The sequence below is a fragment of the Prinia subflava genome, chromosome 1 (assembly GCF_021018805.1).
Source record: "Prinia subflava isolate CZ2003 ecotype Zambia chromosome 1, Cam_Psub_1.2, whole genome shotgun sequence".
NCBI classification, from domain to species: domain Eukaryota; kingdom Metazoa; phylum Chordata; class Aves; order Passeriformes; family Cisticolidae; genus Prinia; species Prinia subflava.
In genome coordinates this window covers 143,535,905-143,556,667 of record NC_086247.1, presented here as the reverse complement: position 1 = coordinate 143,556,667, position 20,763 = coordinate 143,535,905, and the positions used below count along the sequence as shown (strand labels likewise).

Below are 20,763 nucleotides of genomic sequence, written 5' to 3'. Positions count from 1 at the left end.
ACACAGTGTGCATGCACCACGGCCCCTCCAGTTCTTGGCACCCCAGAAACACAGCCACCATGGATCTCTGCTTCTTTTCCTATGGCAGGCACTTGGCTTTCAGACTCAAAGGAGCAGAACAGAAAGCCCCCTTTAATCTGGAAAATGGTCAGGAATGGAGTAAAAAGGGCAGGCAGTAGTGATGGGATGTGCAGGGTATGATCAGATATTTGTACTGACCGTGGTGTGTTACTAGTCTCTTTTATCCCCTTTTCTCTCCATTTCCCCACACTTTCCCTTCCCTCATCCACATTAATCCTTTGCCCTTCACAGCTTTGATCCTTCCTCTACACACCCCATATGTCTTTCAAGACATTCTCTGAGACATGACATCCTTCTGTAAAGACACTGAGGTGCTGAATTGTTTCCAGAGAAGGGCTATGGAGTTGGGGCAGGGTCTGGAGCACAGGTTACATGAAGAACAGCTGAGGGAACTGGGGGTTTAGCTTGGAGAACAGGAGGCTCTGTGGGGGGACCTTATTGCTCTCCACAACTCCCTGAAAGGAGGCTGCAGCCAGGTGGGGCTCGGCCTCTTATCCCAGGCAACAAATAAAAGGACAACAGGACACAGCCTCAATCTGCACCAGAGGAAGTTCAGGTTGGACATTAAGAAGAATTTCTTCAGAGAAAGGATGATCAGACAGTAGAACAGTCTGCACAGTGCGGTGGTGGAGTCTCTGTCTCTGGAAGTGTTTAAGGAAAAACTGAAGGATGTGGCAAAGTGGCATTTAGTTGACATGGTGGTGTATGGACTCAATAACCTCAGAGGTGTTTTCCAACCTAACTGATTCTGTGATTCCGTGATTCTTGCAGAATCCCAAGATGTTCTTCCAGGTATCCCATGGGTTACCCAGAGCCGCTCCTCTCCTGGCCCACAGCACTGACTGCCAGCTGTGACAGCCTGGGCACGAAGCCCCTCGCGGGCCCCTTGGCCCCGGTAAGGCTTTCGGGGTCCTTTCCCCCATCCTTATTCTCTGCTCCTTCGTGCGAATGGAAATCAGCCTTTACTCATCGGTCAACACGGTGACGGTGTATTTTGCCTTCTCGGCCCTACGGGACACAAGCCACGTCTGCCCCGAATCATCACATCAGGGAGCCATTGCCAGAACCCTGCTCGCGGTCAGGTGCTTCTCTGGCAAGACCCAGACTCAACTCCAAGCGCCTGCCTCCCTTCCGTCTCCCCGGTCTCCCTCCCTGTCTCTCTCCCTCCCTGTCTCCCTCCCTGTCTCCCTCCCTGTCTCTCTCCCTCCCTGTCTCTCTCCCTCCCTCTCTCCCTCCCTCCCTCTCTCCCTCCCTCCGTCCCCGCCTTCCCGGGCCGGACGCGCGGAGCTCTCGCGAGAGCCCCGGCTCCTCTCCCTTTCCGGCGCGTGGCGCGGCAGTGGCGGTGGCCATGGCGCTCTACAACTTCAAGAAGATCACGGTGGTTCCGTCCGCCAAGGTACGGCCGCGCTCCCCCGTTCCTGTCCCGGCCCCTGCCCTCGTGCCCTCCGCACCGGGCTGTCCCTCCTGTCCCTCCCGAGCGGCGGCTTGCGAGGGCCGCGCTGCCCTCCTGCCCCTTCCGCGGTGCCGGCGTGGTGTTGGCCTTCGCCTCCTCCCCCTCCCGCGGGAGCCGTGGACTCGCCCTGTACTGGCGCTGCTGCGCCCGGCGGCCCGTACCATGTACAGAGTCGGGGGGTGCTGTCAGAGAGGATCCTGAGGCCGCGCTTTTCCCTGCGGGGGTATCCAGGTGGCCCCCAAAAAATCCCTCCTGTTTTCCAAACCTGCGTCATACCGAAACTCATCGCAGCGTCTTGTTTCAAGATAAAGCCCTCTGCCAGTCGGAGGGGTTTTAATTAAGGGTGAGGGGAACTCCCCGCAGGGCTCGGACTGGCTGGGGCGGCTGAGGGGCAGCCCTCAGCCCATTGAAATAGAAACTGGGCAGGGAATGTACAAACTGCTTATTCTTGCCGGCCCTAGAACATCCCCGTCAAACCGTGGGTGCACTTAACTCAGCATGCTCCTCCACCGAATGAAAATTGCTGCCTTTACCAGAACTTGACATTTTGTGTAATTAATCATGTTTCCTCGATTGCAGGACTTCATAGATTTGACATTGTCAAAGACTCAGCGAAAGACCCCGACTGTCATTCATAAACATTATCAAATCCATCGGATTCGACATTTTTATATGCGAAAAGTCAAATATACTCAACAAAATTACCATGACAGGCTCACTCAGATCTTAACAGATTTCCCGAAATTAGATGTAAGTGTTTTCTCATTTGCTGATTTCTCTGTGTAGACAATTTTGCTGATTTCAAGTAGATTTTACTGTGAGTATTTTGCAAAAACTGTACTGCAAAAGTAGTATGTTTCTATGAAGAACAGAAGTCTTAGTTGTGCCCATGGAATGTCATTAAAGGCTGGATTTTATAAGCTTTTAGCTGCTTAGATATGTTTGCCAGAAGCTGCATTTAAATAAAGACAAAATGCGGGGTTTTTAAAGTATGTTTTGTCTTCCTATTTCTTCTTTGTGTGTGCATATGGAAACTGCTTATGGTTAGCCTTCCCTAGGAAATACCAGGAAATACAATACATCATATTGCTTTCCATCCTCAGAAGTTAATTTGGCAACAATAAAGTCCTTGGCCCCATAAAGAGTTCCATTAGAAACTCAATATTAACTTCCAACAACTGCAACTGGATCCATGTGGCCATTGAGACTTTTTTATGGGCAGTTTTCTGCTCAGACTGAAATGATTCACCTATTAAATTGTTTTTCTTGATAATTTCGTATCCAGTGGGTGTTGCTCCAGAATTCCCAGAAATATCTTTTGGGGTTTTTTTTAACATGACATAAATACATAACTTCAGGTAAATACATAACTAGCTGAAATACTCTGCTTAAAAGGTTTGTATCAGAGATGCCACTTCCTTGAAAAGGTAAGGATTTATCTGGGCATTAAAAAAACCCTTTTTGTCCAATCTTGTATAGAATTTAATGCAACACATAGAAAGAAAAAAACAATTAATAGTATTGCTATGTTTCTCCTATAATATAAGTTTCCTTTTAGAGACTATTTCTGTTGGTTTCTTGTAGTTTTTTTACTTGAAAAAAGGAGACTTTGAAGTTGTAATCTGAACTATTTTAGAAAGCAAAAGATCAAATGGAAACTCTGTATGAATAAGTCAAAGATGTGTTTGCAGAAGAAATTCAGAGCAATTCAGATTCATGCATTTCATGACCGAGCAGATTATTTTTCTTACATTAGATAGTAATGGAGATTGTTTGGCTTTTAGTGTCATTTGTGTTGCTGTATTGGAGCAAAACAGAAAGAACTTACACTGTGTGCAAGAAACAATCATCTTAGGGTAAGAAAATACGAGACTTAACCGTATGCTTCTGTTTCAGGACATTCACCCGTTTTACGCGGATCTGATGAACGTTCTGTACGACAAAGATCACTACAAGCTGGCTCTGGGGCAGATCAACATCGCCAAGAATCTGGTTGACAAGTAAGGGCTGCTGATTCCTGTGGCTGTGCCCGTGCCTGGGGCTGTTGCTGAGCTCTGCTTTCTGTGCCCGCAGTGTTGCCAAGGACTACGTGCGCCTGATGAAGTACGGGGACTCCCTGTACCGCTGCAAGCAGCTCAAACGCGCCGCCCTGGGCCGCATGTGCACCATCATCAAGAGGCAGAAACAGAGCCTGGAGTATCTGGAGCAAGGTGGGTGTCACATGTGGGCTAGAAAAGGCACGTGAATTGGATAGAAAGTTTGTTAAGCTTAGTGGCAGTTAGAGGAATGAGTTTAGTGCAGGTTGCAGATCCAGGAAACGCAGGAACGGTTATAAAATCCCCAGATACTTAGTGTTTATTTTCCAACAAAATGGTTTTCTCTTTGAATATATATGAAATTTTATGGTGTTACTAACAATGATAAAACTTTTCTCTTTGTTTCAAAGTCACAGGCATTCTTTTCACTAACACATATGTGAAAAATGTTGCCTAAGATTTTGCAGACATTACTCCTTACTTTGGACCTACTAGTCCTTCAGGTTACATCACATGATTTGGTGGAGTCATTCTAGCTGTAAGACAGTGGTCTTCATTTCTTAAATATTTATGAAATTTTATTTTTGTTGTGGACTTGTGGAGTCTGCAAACTATTACATACATTTATAAATTATCATATTGTATCAGAAATATTACTAATTTTTATGTAAACCATTCAGCGTATGTATTGTTATTCCATCTCAATAAAACTTAAATTATCACAGATACTTAACCAATCTTTTTCACATTTCAGTGCGCCAGCATTTGTCTCGTTTGCCAACCATTGATCCCAATACACGAACTCTTCTGCTGTGTGGCTACCCAAATGTTGGGAAATCCAGCTTTATAAATAAGGTATGTGAGTGGTATTTCCATAAATAATATCAAGGTACAATTTAATTAAAATAAGGTGAATTCTAAACAATTTGATATAGTTGTGGCGGTGTCTGATGTGAGCAGTAGCAAGTTCAAGTGTGTGAGTAGAGGTTGAATGAAATTCCTGGAGGAATAAATGGGAAATTATGATAGATTTCACTCTTAAAAATCTTTATCTTTTCCAAAATAGCATCCCATTAGCATATTTTGTGATGGACAAATACTTGCAGAGAATAATCAATTTTTAGCTTTAATTTTCCCCCTGTAGCAAAGGAACTGTATTATAATTAGGATATACTGCTTGCAACTTCAAGAAATATTAAATAAATGTGTGTGACTAAATCTTGTTTTAAGGTTACAAGAGCAGATGTAGAAGTGCAGCCTTATGCCTTTACCACGAAATCTCTCTTTGTGGGACATATGGATTATAAGTATCTCCGTTGGCAGGTAAGATTTTGTCACTATTTTGCATTTTCTTGAAAGAGTGAGCTGGTTGTAGCCTGGTTTGCCTTTTTGCCACGGGAGTTGCATTTTTGTGTCTTAATGAGACATGCTGTGTCTGACAGCTGCTGTGCAAGATGCAGTGTGCCAAGTGAGGGCAGCAGTCAAAACCACTTCTAAAAATGCACATGCATGGGTCTGTTTCCAGTTGGAAGGAAGATGGGAAATGGAATTATGGACTAAAGCCAGATCACTTTTTATCACTCTCAAATTCTGGGCCAGGTTGGAGCAGCATTTTCCCTTTGTCTGCAATACTTGGAGTGTTGGTTATGAAACCTCATTTTGTCTCCCATTTCTGCATTTTCACATTCTCATTTTGGCAGAGCTCACAGTCCTGTTTGTGACTGAAAGGAAAAACTGTCACTGTCTTAAAAAAGACAATATGGATGATCAAACACGAGTTCTGCAGTGGCTGATCAGTAACACCTGGCTTAATTACCTTAATTTTAGGTCGTAGACACTCCTGGTATTTTGGATCACCCCCTGGAGGACAGGAACACCATTGAGATGCAGGCCATCACTGCCCTGGCACATTTGCGCGCTGCTGTGCTCTACGTGATGGATGTGTCTGAGCAGTGTGGCCACAGCCTGGAGGAGCAGGTGGAACTCTTCAAAAATATTAAGCCATTGTTTGCTAACAAGGTGAGTTTGGTTCGCATTATTAACAAACCCCAGGGATTTACAGAATGATAACTTGAATTAAGATTTTTTTTGTCTTTTTATCAGCCACTTATAATCGTTGCAAACAAATGTGATGTGAAGAGGATTTCAGAACTTCCTGAAGAGAGTCAGGTTAGGATACTTCTCTCACCTCTTTGTCTTCTGGTGTTTACAAAAATACTGTGTGTGTGTTGTGGGTGGTAATAATTTTTATTGGGTAAAAACTTGTACATGATCATTTCTTTATTGAACTGCAGTGGAAGGTAGCTTTGCAGCCTCAACCCCATCTTTCTTTAGTACTATCAGTGTAGTCCTTGCCTGAATATTGTAAATGCCACACAGAAAGCAGGTTCATAATGGCTCCAGAAGTCTCTGATGGTGTGAGAGCTTTCAATTACTGCTGTGATTGGAAGTTAGACAGTAGCTTCACTCAATAATCCTTTCATTGACAGACACTGTGACCACTAGATTGAGATGTGTCACTGAACAGTTGCAATAAAAGGTCCTGCAGGCTTAATTCAATTGTATCTACAGGTTAAAGCACATAGAATTTGTGTTTCTCTCACTCTTTTTTCCCCTTATGGGTAATTTTTAGGTTCCTTTTAGAAAGTGGTTATTTGCTTATAAAAGAAGAAAGAGATCAAATAGAACTATAATTGTAAACTTTCTGTCATCCTTTTAGAAACACCTTTTAATAAAATAGTAATGCGTTGTATGTATTTGTATTGGATTAAGATTTCTGGTCTTAATGGATTGGTATATTAAGAAATGCACAGGATGTCATTATTTGGGATAATTTTTAAATTTCAGAAAATATTTGAAGCTTTTGAAGCAGAAGGATTTTCTGTAATAGAGACAAGTACGCTGACTGAAGAAGGTGTAATCCAAGTTAAAACAGAGGTAGGTGCGTTTCTTAGTTCCATCCCAAATGAACAGCTAACATTTTGCTTCATTTTTATGAGTTTAATCTCAGTTATGCTGCATTATAGTGATAAACTTCAAAAACATTTTCCTTGTTGCACCTCAATGAGCTTGGGTGAAAATGGAAAATAAAGTCATAATATTTTTGGTTTTAAGTTGTGATTTTTTTTTTAATGAGTCCTGTTAAAAAATACATATCTGCATATGCATCTTCCCATGATGCTTTTAATATAAAATAATTTTACGCTTTCTGGAGAGTTAGAGGTATAAGATAAAAAGAGAATAAGCTGTGAAGCCAGGTATTTGGGATTGAGTGCCTGCAGTGTCATTGGCTGTATCTTTGTTCCTCACCTCACATTGCCATGTGCCCTTTCAGGCCTGTGACAGGCTGTTGGCCCATCGTGTTGATACTAAAATGAAAGGAAACAAAGTGAATGAAGTGCTGAATAGATTACATTTGGCCATGCCAACCAAAAGAGATAACAAGGTAGGCTGCATGTTTATACTATCTAATGTATTTCCCAGTACTCCTTAAGCAGGATAAAAATTTTGTCATTGTTAATCTGTGAACAGATTAATATGATGGAGTTTTCTAATTTATTATCTGTAAGTGCCTTTCCTGGTGGGACCTTGGGATTTTGTATTCTGCAGAAATACATTACAGTGCAGCTGGTGATTTATAGCACTGTAAAAAAAATTGATAGGAACTTCTTTTCCCTTTTTTACTGGGGTGTATTTATTCCAGGAGCGACTGCCTTTTATACCTGATGGAGTAGTAGCTCGTAAGAAACGCATGGAGGTAGACACTCCCAAGAGGAAATTGGTAAGTGGCATCTCTAAATCAAGAAATCAGTAGCTGGATTTTAAATTTGATGTGTTAGTCCATAGCTTCTAAATTAGATGGTATCTAAAGCCATGTATGTCTTTGCAGGAGAGAGATATTGAACTTGAAATGGGAGATGATTATATTTTGGATCTGCAGAGTAAGTATTAGATAAGAATTGATATTACCATTATTCTTACTAAACAGTAAAGTGTGGCTATTTCAGCCTTAAGGGGCAATACCTAAACCTGACTCCTTCCAACTAATTGCCAGGGCCACCATTTCATTGCATGCTATCTTCTGTTCCAGAGCTGGTGATCTTTACTGATGTGTTTTGTGATGTCACTCAGTTGTTTCCCATTTTGGAGTCACAGACATGAAACAGCTGGTCTGATGATTCAAGTGATTTTTTCTTTCCATTCTGTATTGTAGTACTTCATTAATTTCTGATGTTCTCTTTGTTAAGAAAGTGTCAGTATGAGAGAGAACAGCATATATTGTGTTTCAGCTGGGTATTTGTTGCCTGGCGTGTCTTGGGGCAGTGGGTCATGCCCTGACTGTGGGATGGAAATCAGAAATGGTGATTATAGCAGAGGTGCTGCCAAATTCTTAGGGATAGGGCTCTTCTTTTGTGTGTGTGTTCTGAATGTTGCTTTTGTCATGGAACATTCTTTGAAATTAAGTTTTGTCTCTATCAACTTTTGTTGTATTTTTAAGAATACTGGGACTTAATGAATTCATCTGAGAAATATGATAAGATTCCAGAGATATGGGAAGGCCATAATATACTTGACTACATTGATCCTGATATAATGAGAGTGAGTTTTCCATTTTTTGCTTTACACTTTCCTTTCCTCTATACCTCTTGTTTAATGTACTATTTGTTGATTAAAAACAGTGTATCATGAGAACCTGTTCTTTTTTGCATTGTCTATACTTGTCATGGTAAAAGGTAGTATTTTTTGAATGATCAAGGACAGAATTTCAGAGGAATAGAAAATGGCTTCACCTTGTCAGAATGATGGTGATCTTAGCTGTTCCATTCTAAAATATGAGGTTTGCATTAGAAGTTACATTTCTTCATTCTTTGACTACAGCTACAGGAATGTAGCCATCAAGCTTTATGTATTTTTAATAATATGAAATTCATCAATCAGATTTATGTCTATGGAGGATATGGACTGAATGCTCAATTTATAACATTTTTATTTAATAACAATCACTGTTAGGATTTCCTGATGGTTGTTAAGGAGTGCAGCCCACGGAGCCTGCCAGTTATGCAGTTGGGCTCCTGTGAATTGCTGGTCTTCTGGACTCATGCTGAATGTCAGAATAGAAGGGTTTTCAGTCTGTTTCCAGAAATGGCACAGCAATCACAGCTCACAGGACAGTTCAGCTGCTGTCACACACTGGGCAGCTTTGGGCAGCCACACAGATTTAGCCAATGTGCAGTGATGGAGTTGGTCTGCACAGCAGAGTGTCCATGGGTGACAGTAACTTGTATCACCAGCTCCATCAGGCGTGGCTCAGTGGGGTTATCAGGTAATGTAGTTCCTTCTTTGAAGGGCCTAAATGCTGTCATGGCCCAGGACCATGTACAAAGGTGATGCTGAGGATCCTAAGTCAAGGATCTGATCTCCATTTTACCTCTCCAAAACCTAAGAAACTGGAAGAATTGGAGAAGGAAGAGGAGCTGAGAGAAGCTGCTGGAGAATATGACAGTGAACCAGAAAGTGAAGATGAAGAAATGATGGAAATCAGACGATTGGCAAGAAAGATCCGAGAAAAGAAGAAACTGAAAATCCTGCAGTCGAAGGAAAAAGACGTTCATGGTCCAAGGATGCCTAGAACAGCCAAAAAGGTGAGTGTAGAACATGTTCTGTAAAAAATCTTGCTGCTATGTAACAACATCATGAAAGCATGTATCACTGTCAGGTAGTGGAACTGATGGCCTTTGCTCAGACTTGGCTCTTCCACTGCTTCCTTCTGTTCTCCCAGGAGTTCTGGTCACTGCTTAGCTGAGGAGGGATAGTAGCCCTTCTTTTCTTGTGTATCACATAAGTGCATCTTATGTAAAACTCCATATTTATTGCAGAAAAGCTTTTTAATAATGTAAATCAGTTTGTTTAACTGGGTTGTTTCTTAAAATCTGTTTGCTTAAAATTCAAATAATTATAAGAATTAGATAATTACTTAAAATTATAATCAGGTAGAATTTATTATGGATTCTGGAAAAGGTGATGTGTCTTTTTGGTAGCCAGGTATCACTCTTTCTGATGGCAGAGTCTCTTCTGACCAGTTCAGGACAATTGCAAAGTAATAAACTGATAACTAGACATTTTGATAAAATGAATCTAGCTGCTGTTGTCCCCAAGATCTCTTACTTTCTCCAGAGTGTGTGCCTTTTGGGAGAAAAGGAAACATTTTTGACAAAATTACCTCTCCTTATCAGCTTCCCCCCAAAAAGGCAAACTAATTATCAGATCTTTAGGAAATGCTGGGCCATTGCTGTCCTGTGAAGCAGAATTTATGGGTGCAAAAAATAAGTTGCAAAAAGTGAAATGTGAAGGTAGGATGTCAATGACCTGCTTGTGGATGTGATAAAGCCAGAAATAATAGTGAATATAATGGACTTGTGGTGGTGTATTGAGACAAAAAGTCAGGTGGAAGGATTTTTTTGAAAGAAATTTGTTTTCCTAACTGTGTTTTTACAGGTCCAGAGGAAGGTGTTAGAGAAAGAAATGACTGATCTTGGACTTGACATGACTAATAAAGATGATGTAAGTTTTTGCTAATTAAATATAATACTTACCTAAAGGAGATATAGTTGAAATGCTTATTGTAGTTGTCACAAGAGAGAGGTGGGATCTATTAAAGATGAATTAGGAACTGCAGATGAGGCAGTTGATACTGGAATGTTTTGAGCAATGTGATCAAAACAGGTTGGATAAGCTGAAAAACTAACATTTATCAAGAATCGTATATACATGTGCACTGCTTTCTTGGGATTTGTGTAGGATTCAAGAACAGGCTTGGCTAAGCATACTTTTTAATTTTCGAGTCTGCTTTGTTGGATGAGAAATGTCAGAAATAGTAATAGTGACAGATCAGGCCTATCTTTTTATAGTTCATTAATTCCATGAGCTGTAATTGAAGTTTTTGAGGGCAGCTGGCATCTTTAAATGTAAGACAGATAAAGTACTTCATCAGAGACTGGCCTTCGGGAGACATTTTATTTTAACAGAAATTAAAAAGCGCCAAAACATTTTGTACAGCAAATCCAGCAGCATTACAGCTCCCTGGATCTTGAGATCTGCAATTCTTTAGCTAAACAAGGAGTTAAGAACTGTCAGCATTACACATGTGAAGCAAGCATTGATGGTTCTCAGAGCTGCCATGCTGTGTTGCTATAGGAGCAATGAAGGAACACAATACTTATGCTATAACATGATCAGTCTTCATGTCTGAAATTCTGTAGGGCTTTGCCTAGTACACAGGACACTAACCAGGGTAGGTTTCATCATTACTATTTTGCTGTTGCAAAATTGCCAAGTGTTGCTATCCATTAATTTGTATCTTTTTATTGATTACATATGAGTCTACTCCACCCAAAGGAAAAAGAAAAAGCCAGTCAGTAATTGTGGGGTAAAAAATGCTGGTATTCACTGAAATTTGAGTGTTCCTGTGGGACAGAGAGGCAGTGACCAGCAGCTGCCAAGATCTTTACCTACTATGGAATAACCAATTTATCACAGCAATCCTGTGTTTCCTATTACTGTGATTAGAAACGAGCTGGTTGTTTCTGGCTCTGAAGGTTAAATGCTGTTTCCATTTCCAGGCTCATTACGTGAGAAGGTCGCGCAGCACCACGAGGAAACGCAAGCGGGACGAGTCGGAGCCGCCCAGGTCGGTGTCGCGCAGCCGCAGCTGCTCCCGCACGCCCCGGGACGTGTCCGGCCTCCGGGATGAGAAGGTTTGTCATTTATCTCAGTTTCCCTCTGTGGCACCAAAGCAGCACCATTGTACCCGGGGCAGCTCCTGGGAAACCTCAGAGCAGGCTGGGGACGTTTGTCCAGAGCTGCTGTTTGGTCTCCCTGCAGCTTCATCATCTTTTCATTTGGACTCTGTGGTTCTCTACTTCCTTCTTAAAACTAACAGACCAAGGAAGTACATTTTAATTCTTGTCTGTAAATGCAAGTCTGAAGGAAGAATTCTGCAAACTGGATTTGCACCTTTAGTAAGTGAGGAATTCCAGGGATAGCTTGATCCCACGTTAGGGTACTGGAAAGTTTTGCCAAGGAGGGTCACTGTCACTTCAATCGTGTCACAGTGATACCGCTCCAGAGTTGGTGTTAATGTCCTTGATAAAACCATCCAGCTTAGTGGGTTTTTTCAGAGGTAAAGTTTGTTACCTGAGTTACTGAGGGAGTCACTCTGCATGTTTGTTTGTTTGTTTGTTTTCAAATAGATGGTGAAGAAGGTCAAGATAATGGCAAAGAAAGCTCAAAAGAAAATGAATCGCCTGGGCAGGAAAGGAGAGGCAGACAGGCACATATTTAACTTGAAGCCAAAACATCTGCTGGCTGGGAAGAGAAAATCTGGTAAAACACAGAGAAGATAAGCAGTCTTCTGAATCAAAATTAAAAACTAATCAAAAAATGAAATTTGAAATCAAAATTAAATTTATTAAAACTAATTTCTAGTCCTGTCATTCTTTTGATATTACTTGGTCTTTAAGTGTGTGTTTTAGGTCAGTGGTTAAGATACTTCAAGTTCAGTATTTCAATACCTTGATGTTGCAGTTCTAAGCAATACCATCAGAAATTTCTCAGTTCTAGTGGCAGAAACCATTCATAAACAGACATAAAAAATACTTTCTTCCCTATTCTTACTCCTGACTTTCATGTGTCAGTAAAGTGTTTATATTTCTATACAAAACTTACTTTAAATGCGGTTAAATCTAGAAATGTGAACACTTTGTTAAACTCCCATTAAATAAAAACCTTACAACCTGGAATACTTCAGATTAATATTTCAGATCCGTAGAGAATGAGGGTCAGACTGAAATTTTGTGCCAAACACATGCTACTGTCCTCCTTGGCCTAACAAGACATTTTCTCTTCAGGACCTGATAGACAAAATTCTGCATCTGCTCAAGACAAGATATATTGTCAAATGTGAAATATTTCCTTTTTGTCCCTACTTGGTCAATGGTTACATAGAGGTTTGTGAAATGATGCATTGTAAATGTGTTGCTTGAACAGCACACTTCAAATCTGTATCAAAAACTAACACACCCCCCCTAAAAAATAAGGGGGAAGAAAGAACCCTCAAATTGCTACATTTCGAAATACAAGCAGTAACTGTTGAGATGTCAGCTTCTGCATCATGTGTAAATCTACAGAGTTCCTCACATCTCCTTTGTGTAATAAATTCAGAATTAAAGCATTCTGTAATGCTGTAAAGAACAGCAATGTCAAGAAAAACTTCCAAGGGACTTTGAGGAACTGTTAAGCAAAACCTTTCTTTCAGTATGCACAGGATTTCTTCCTGATCTGCTTTGCCAGCTTTTGCTGCAAGCTGAACTAGAACAACAGAACTTTTTTCCAGTAGAACAGAGTGCCCTGCTGCCCTGCCCACACCATGTTGCTTCAGGGGTGTTTAATGGGCAGGGTGGTGCTTGCAGTGTGGCAATGACAGAGATTATTCTCCACGTGGCTTCATGTCTGAAAAGAAAACAACAGTCCAAGGGTTCAGGCGTTTTATTTATAAAGTTAGATTTAAAAAATATTTGAGAACTTTTCCAAAGCCTACAGCTGGATAACATGGCTGCACTGAATTAAGGGAGCTGCTACATCACATCACTGTTCCCTCACCTGGTATTATTTGCTTTGAAACAATACATCTGTTCTGGCCCATACACAACAAACTTGGCTCTAAAACCTTAAAGTGTTGAGCCACAGGAGATGCTGGTACATGGAAGCTTCAGTGCTGCAGTCACCACACGGATGAAAAAGAGAAACCTTGACCACTGGAAAAAGTTTATTTTACCCTGAATCCAGACACAGAATCATGTTTGCTTGTAATGATTAGTGGTATGACAAACGTCCTATTTCATCAGGCTCTGGGAGTATTTAAAAAATCTAGTTTGAGTAGTGTGCTAACAGAAGAAATCACAAACTTTTTTGAGGACCCTCCCTCCCTGCTAGTCTATAATTAAAATTGAAGCACCCTTGAGTATTTGTCTTATTTAAAAAGCCTCCTAAGTTACTAGCAATTGACTGCAAGATCAAAAGGGATTGGCTCTGGTACTCTGGTACAATTTCTAATTAACTGACATCAAGACCCAGTGTAAGCCCACAAATGGTCAGTCTTGAATTTTGGGGTTGAGTGGGTTTGAGTTATCTGGGAATGACTATTACAGGAAAAGAAAGCCCTTGTATCACGATGCCTTTCTTTTCTGGAAAATGGAGAAGAGCCATTTAGTGCACATCCTGTCTCCAAAGACAGACTACTGACATTAGAAGGTACCATTTACATTTGCTGTAATTAACCCTTTTTAAAAATTCCAGATGTGCAGTACTCAGCCATCAACTAATCAAAAAGCCTTGTGGGGCAAAAAACCCCAAACACTGTTCATTATCTAAAGCTTTAACACATAAGTCAGCACTTCAAAGTCAAACTTACTCCACACAGGCAATCCAATTACTTAAGCTTTTATGGGTTTGGTTAATTATAGAGTACAGTAGCTGAAGAGATTTGCTTTCTGCAATTAAAAATAATCCTGATTACTCTGAATTGTTTTTCTCTTCTGGCAATTGGTCTTCTCAGCATCACAGCAGAGCCCACAGCCATGTGTAATCACTGAGGCACGGTTAAGGTCACTGGGAACGCCCCAGTCCTGCCTGAGCTGGGCAGGAGGCGCCCGGGCTCCCTCCCAGGGGTGCAGGGCTGAGGATCCTTCACTGCCAAGGGAGGAAGAGGAACCCGGGGTTTGCTGCTGCTGTTACCCATTCTACAGGAGATCTTAACAGCCCAAGAGAACCAAGGATGAGGGAGACGAGGTGACAGAGACAGAAGAAAAAACAACATCTGTATAAACCAAACATGCTCCATGTGGACCAATTCTCTGCACTTAAGTCATGATTTATCAGTGTTAATGAGACAACACATCATTGCTAGCCTTTAGCACCTTTTATCCCAGCTATTCACATTCGGTGTATTTTTTCATGCTCAACAAATTTGTTCAAGTTATTCAAGTTATCCCACCACTTAAAAAGAAAGGTCTCTGCTATCAGCTTGAACCATGGAGTAATCTTCACTTCATTCCTGGCAGCTTTGTCCAAGAGCTGTTTCAGTTCTCTCTGTGTCACGTAGCAGTAGCTCTGGATCTCGTTGGGGTCGGGGTTCAGTGTCACATCCTTCTGCACAAATAGGATATAGTCTATCTCATGTTCTCCCCAGATCCCATCCGACTTGGCCTTGTAGTGAATTCGTGTCAGGTACAAGATTTCTTCTGGAGTTACCTACAACCAAAATACTTGTCAGAAGTGCTGCCAGGGGAATTGCACTGCTGAGCACTGCAGCACAATTTATCAGCTATTATCCTCTTCCTTAGAAATCATTTGTTCCCAAGTGTACAACTGCAATGCACTTTTTCACAAAGAATTACTAGGGAAAAAATAATTTAAAGCAGTTTGATGGCATGAATTGCACAGCATTTCTCTAGCCAGACTCACCCTGTAATATTTGGAGTGTATTTCTCCCATATGGTCTGTTTTAAATAATGTTTACCAGGCTTTACTGCACACTCACTGAGCAGTGGTGAACACAAACACCTGCACCTACCCCTCACCTCCCAAGGACAAGACTTGACAATGATTTGAAGCCAAGGTCAGAACCTAACCCTGCCCTTCAGGGATCTCTGACGTTCACTCAGTTCTCTGCACCTCCAAAGAGAAGTTCATTTTGAGGTTTGAGGCTGACTCTGTCTGCCAGACACAGTCTGTAAACTGGCAAATGCTGGCCAGAACTCCTGTTTCTCCCTCCTTCCTTTACCTGCTCCATGGGAATTCCCAGCTCTGCCTTCAGCCGTCTCTGAGCTGCTCTCCGAACACCAATGGCATCATTCTCTTCCAGTTCTTGTGCGTGGCTCAGAGGATGGCTGCAGCAAGTGTTGGTAAAACAATCTGCAACAAGTTTGGATCAGTCCATTTTTGACACATATAAAAACCTGGGAAAAAAACCACCCAAAATCCACAACACCAAAATCCCCCAGAGACAAAGACCAGTTATTCAATACATCACAGTTTCATTTCTCTTCTGCAGAGAAGGGTCACAAAAGGAGATATTAACACCTCTTATTTTCCTTTATATATTTTGCACTGGGATTTGCCTCTGCTTTGCAGGCTGATGTTTTGATACACATGAGGACAGGCATTCATATCCCAAACACATCTACTTAGAGAGCCAGTGTCTCTAAGACCTTGTTTACCTCTCAAATGCTAATTAAAATTACTTTTGAGAGTTTATACATAACAGGATAATGAAAAATACTCTCAGAGCTTCAAGAACAGCTGGCAGTAAGTAGAATTAAATACCAAGTTTATACCTGTGTTTAAAGGACAATTGATCCATACTCTGTTTCAACCTTTTATCTATAAAAGTCAAGCTCAAAAGCATCTAAAATAGAGTTAGAATATCTACAAACCACATTTGAGCATTTTGACTGGTTAGCAGAAAAAGAAAAAATTAAAAACAATCTCTAAAGCAAAGATTGCCTTGGAAAAAAGGAAAAAGGATGTCCTTCCTCAAGTTAGAAACACCTGATTTTGTTTTCCATTGAAAACTCTGCAACATACAGCTTCATGCTCTCCCCAGCATGTTTCATGTAAGCGATTTCTGTTTGATTCCACTCCTTATTTTTCTGCCTCTCCATTTGCATTTGACAGCAATAGTTCAGGAGTGTTCAAAAGTCACACACTGCACGGTTTGGCCACACAGTCTCACTCCTGGCAGAGTTAAAGAAGTGTTTGTGGAGACACAGACAAAGGTGCACAGATCTCCCAGGCACCAGGGCTGTGCTGCACATCAGCTTTTACCCATGCAATGGGACACTCTCCACAGCCACCAGAGCCATTCCTTCAGCTCCAGTAAATGTCTGGCAGCAGAGGGGCTAAACACCACACCCTCTTGCATGTCCTTGCATGGACAGGATCAAACATGTCAGGAAACACCTGTTTCCCAATAAATAAATATATATATAAAACAATATATGAGTGTTCCCATTATCTTACTTCATCCACAAGATATCTGGAACTTTTAGAAGTATTGGAAGCATGTCCTCTCCAAAGGATTAAATTCTAAAACCTCAGAATGAGTTACACTGCAGGATTGGATTGATACATTTTTAAAAATATTGATCTAAATAAAATATTTATATAAATACAACGTTTCAGTACTAACCTGGAAAAGTAATTTTTGCATTTGACCTCTGCTGCAGCAACAGTTTATTTTCCGTATTAAATAAGAAAACACTGAAAGCTCGGTGCAGTAAACCTAAAAATAAAACAAACAAACAATCAACAAAACTGAGATATTTAATAGAAGAGAAAAAATCATATGAAGACAGTTAAGGCCATATAGCAGCCTCATTTTTACACAGTCCAATTTAAAATTAATATATGTTAAACCCCAGGGATTTGATAAGTAACTCAAGAGCTATTATTCAGGTTTCTATGACAGCTTATGCAAAACATGAGATTAGAACAGTTCCTAGAACAAAAATGCAACAGAGGAGTTCTTCTAAACTCATTCAGCTCAGCATTCTGAATGTGCACATTTGGGCAAGCTTCTAAGGACAGCCTGGCATCCATAAATTTACAATCAAAAAGAGATTACTCAAAAATGCCATAAAAACTGTATGGAATTTCATCACTCTTCAAAAATTGCAAAAGCAGAAGGAAAACAGGCTCCATTTAAAACAGTATAATTGCTGTTTTCTTCACCTTTTGAGTCTGTTATTCCTCACTCTTCAGGAAGATGCTTTCCCCAAGTACATAAAAAGAGACCACCTTTTCTCACATACCACCATGAGAGACTGTTGAATCTGACCAACCTCAAGTAAACCCCAAATCAGTTAAACCTGATTTCCTATTAGCAGGGTTTGAAGTAGAACTCTGGGTGAACTACTTCAAAATGAAATCCTTTTCTATTTGAAAAGAACTCAGCAAAGAAGCAAAAAGCATTCTTTAGAAAAAGCTACATATAATCAGGTATCCATAACAGGAAAAAATACTACTTTATCTTCAAAATGTGATTAAAAACATTTATCAAGCTTGTACGTGCAACCACACATTTCTCTCCTTGGCAATTGAGTGTTCCTCCATTCTGTAGAATTTTAACATTAAATATTTTATGCTGAGGAGGAGGGGCCTAGGGGGGTGCTTGCTCTCATTTGATCCAACACTCACCTGAGGTTAAGGCTTTAATTTCATTCTGACTACGCTTCTGAAAATATTTAATCAACTTAATGGTTCAATTAGAAGATAAGCAAGCCGTACCTTTGTCGATGTTTTCATTCAAGTGACAGTTTTTCTTGGTCTCTGCTCCAATCTTATTGTCATTTTCATCGATAAGGATGCACATCTCTGCCAAGAGCTGCACCTGCTGCTCATCCAGGTGATCTGTGTTTACCTCAGGCATCGTGATGGTAGCACAAGTTCTACTGAAGACAATAAGAATCATTCACTAAAAACAGCATCCACAAGGTTCTGGGCAGAGTGTGAGAAATAACCCAATGGCTTGTTTCTCTGACATAGTGTAAATTGCACACCAATTTTATTTTTAAAGGGTTTAGATGTTCTTAGCTTCCTGAAATTTCTTATCCACAATAAAAATACAAGACAAATACAGCAACACTTGGCAGGTGCTTGTAACATTTTTAGTTCTCAGGAAGCCCTTGCAGCAGATGCTGCAGGACAGCCATGCCGAGCCTAACAGCTGTCAGTGGCTGGAATTCCAGTTCCAAACTTCAAGCTGTGCACCACTAACTCTGGCTACACTTACAGCGGGCATCCTGTGCACGAGGATTTCTCCTCTCCACACGTCTGTAAAGGCTCGGTAACAGCGTTTCAACCCGAGGCACCTCCAAAGCAACACCCGCCCTGCCCCGAGCCTCCGCTGCCGCGGGCGTGCTCCCGGCTGCCCAAGGAATCCCCGAATGGGTCAAGCTGGAAGCGGCCACAGGGGTGACAGGGAGACCCTCCCTGCTCTGTCTGGGTCATGCCAGAGCACACGGCACAAGACTGCATTCAGATTCTGGAGCATCCCGGGGAGGGAGGCTCCGCACGGACTCCGGGCACCTTTTCCTGCCAGAGCCCGGTCACCCTCACCGGGAGAGGAGCCCACCCTCACCGGGAGAGGAGCCCACCCTCACCGGGACAGGAGCCCACCCTCACCGGGAGAGGAGCCCACCCTCACCGGAAGGAGCTCATCCTCACGCTCAGGTGCAAATCTCTGTACATCAGTTTCTGCCCGTTGCCTCTCATCTTATTGCTCAGCAATGAGGACCATTCCCTTGGCACCCTCCCACAGATATTTATAGATATTAATGATGTCTCCTCTCATGCTCTCTCTCCTCGAGGCTGAACAGACCCAGCTCCCTCAGCCTTTACTTCTAAGAGACGCGCCTTCATTGCCTTCCGACAGACGCGCTCCAGGAGCTCCGCGTCTCTCTGGAACAGAGGAGTCCAGAACTGGACACGGAGCTTCGGCCGCGCCTCGGCAGGGCTGGGGGCAGGGTGACGGCGCTGGGCCCGCTCGGCAGCAGTGCCTGTGCCCGTTCCGCGCTCACCTCGCTGTCCGTGCGCTCGGCGCCCGCCGCTCTCCCCTCACGTCGGGGCCGCTCCGAGGGGCCGCGCTCGCGGCCCGGAGCAGCGCGCGCCACATCCTTCGTCACACCCCGCCCGCCAATGGCGCCGCCGCCCGGCGCTGACGTCACCGCATCGCCCGATCGCCCCACTGCGGCGCGGGGGGCGGTGCCAGCAGTGACAGGTGGGGAGAGGCGGAGAGCGCGGCCAATCGCGACACAGCCCCCAGCGGCGCTGGCCAATAGAGACAGAGAACGGCGGCCAGCTGGCCAATGGGAGCGGGGCGGGCCGGCGGGCGGGGCGTGCAGCGGTGCCCACAGCCGGCACAGGGGAGGGTCGGAGCGGGGTCGGGCTCCCTCAGCAGGTAGAAGCCTTTGGCTTCTGAGGGTAGCGGGCAATCACAGAATCAATGAGGCTGTAAAAAGCCTCTGAGGTCATCGAGTCCAACCTGCAGTCGAGCACCACCAGGCCAACCAGACCATGGCACTGAGTGCCACGTCCAGTCTTTGCTTAAACCCCCTCCAGGGCCTGTGACTCCCCCACCTCTCTGGGCAGCCCATTCCGATGTCTAAAGATTGGACATTTCTAACATTCAGCGCTGCTCATTGTCTTTTCACGCACCCACGAAAACCGAAGGACTGTGTGCCAATGTTTGTGGCAAACAGTTCCAGCACCGAATTTCTGCTCCTTTCTGGGAGTGTTTCAGATGGGGGCCATAGGCCCGGGACCGCAGTGTGCTTTGGGCACGTTTAATCCTGGATGCTTTTCTTTGATCCGCAGTAGCATCCTTCGAGCTAAAGCGGTTCAGCCTGTGGCACCGGGAGAGGGGGAATGCTGGTTCCCCTCCTGCACTGACAGCTACAGCTGTGGGAGGCAGTTCTGGGCTACTCAAGCTCTGAAATTGCCTGACTCAGTGAGCTCTTGAGGGGCAGAGAAAGAAACACTTTCTGGGTAGGAATGGAGCACAGGCAGGATGGCAAGGTGAACTGGTCACATAGGGGAGTTTGGATATGCACAGAGAATAAACTAGAAAAACTTCAATACCAGCCTCTAGAAACTTCACACCATAGTGAAATACCTTCTCAGCAAGACTTTTGCTGGTTTATTGCTCGTCCACAGATTTGGGTTTATGACTGGATGTCATAAAAAGCTTAGAAATGATATTTAACATCTCTTGGAGGCATGGCTCTCTCTGATTCTCTCTCAGTTCAAGTTCCAGCATTTCAGTCTGGTTTGCTTGATTTTTCCTGTGAACAGGACATATGGCCTGTCACTTAGATATCATAAATAGCACAAATGTTCTAATGGACAGTTAATATTTTACAATGGGGGCAGGGAGGGGGGTTACTTACAGCATTCCCCTGAGCAGAGCTTACTAAAGAAAGAAAGAAAAGTGGAGGTGATTTGAGTGAAAGCCACTTGAAACCAGCAGAGCATCAAAAGTGGGGGAAAAAAAATTACTGTAGCAATATGTTGGCTGCTACATATCCTTTTAACTACATAAAACATAACATAAAAACATTAGAACTAATGCTAATATTG

At 42.7% G+C, this 20,763-nt stretch overlaps 2 protein-coding genes across 3 annotated transcripts; one reads left to right on the top strand and one right to left on the bottom strand.

Annotated features, from left to right (window-relative positions):
• Positions 1-1,327: 1,327 nt before the first annotated feature.
• Positions 1,328-12,047, top strand: GTPBP4 (GTP binding protein 4). Its single transcript, XM_063415506.1, has 17 exons — positions 1,328-1,477; positions 2,114-2,284; positions 3,431-3,534; positions 3,608-3,744; positions 4,325-4,425; positions 4,801-4,893; positions 5,398-5,589; positions 5,674-5,739; positions 6,418-6,507; positions 6,905-7,015; positions 7,274-7,351; positions 7,460-7,511; positions 8,069-8,169; positions 9,015-9,212; positions 10,066-10,131; positions 11,190-11,324; positions 11,820-12,047. Exons 1-17 carry the CDS (start codon positions 1,430-1,432, stop codon positions 11,970-11,972), a joined length of 1,896 nt encoding a protein of 631 aa, XP_063271576.1. The 5' UTR covers positions 1,328-1,429; the 3' UTR covers positions 11,973-12,047.
• Positions 12,048-13,081: 1,034 nt separating this feature from the next.
• On the bottom strand, positions 13,082-19,342 carry IDI1 (isopentenyl-diphosphate delta isomerase 1). Of its 2 annotated transcripts, none has more exons than XM_063415486.1 (5): positions 19,206-19,342; positions 17,914-18,077; positions 16,817-16,909; positions 15,410-15,540; positions 13,082-14,877 (listed from the first exon to the last, which is right to left on the bottom strand). In XM_063415486.1, the coding sequence occupies exons 1-5, from the start codon at positions 19,298-19,300 to the stop codon at positions 14,560-14,562; spliced, it is 801 nt and encodes a 266-aa protein (XP_063271556.1). In that variant the 5' UTR covers positions 19,301-19,342; the 3' UTR covers positions 13,082-14,559. The 2 variants fall into 2 exon arrangements, with proteins under 2 accessions (XP_063271556.1, XP_063271564.1); XM_063415494.1 differs by having other exon boundaries at positions 17,914-18,074; positions 19,206-19,335.
• Positions 19,343-20,763: the final 1,421 nt, after the last annotated feature.

Bases quoted from the DNA above. Each gene is read 5' to 3' on its own strand.
- GTPBP4 (XM_063415506.1), top strand. From the start codon at position 1,430: ATGGCGCTCTACAACTTCAAGAAGATCACGGTGGTTCCGTCCGCCAAG. The intron at 3,535-3,607 runs GTAAGGGCTGCT...CTGTGCCCGCAG, and splicing joins GCCAAGAATCTGGTTGACAA to TGTTGCCAAGGACTACGTGC. The intron at 4,426-4,800 runs GTATGTGAGTGG...TCTTGTTTTAAG, and splicing joins AATCCAGCTTTATAAATAAG to GTTACAAGAGCAGATGTAGA.
- IDI1 (XM_063415486.1), bottom strand. From the start codon at position 19,300: ATGTGGCGCGCGCTGCTCCGGGCCGCGAGCGCGGCCCCTCGGAGCGGC. The intron at 18,078-19,205 runs GTGAGCGCGGAA...TATTGTCTTCAG, and splicing joins CCGAGCGCACGGACAGCGAG to TAGAACTTGTGCTACCATCA. The intron at 16,910-17,913 runs GTACGGCTTGCT...TTTTATTTTTAG, and splicing joins GAATGAAAACATCGACAAAG to GTTTACTGCACCGAGCTTTC.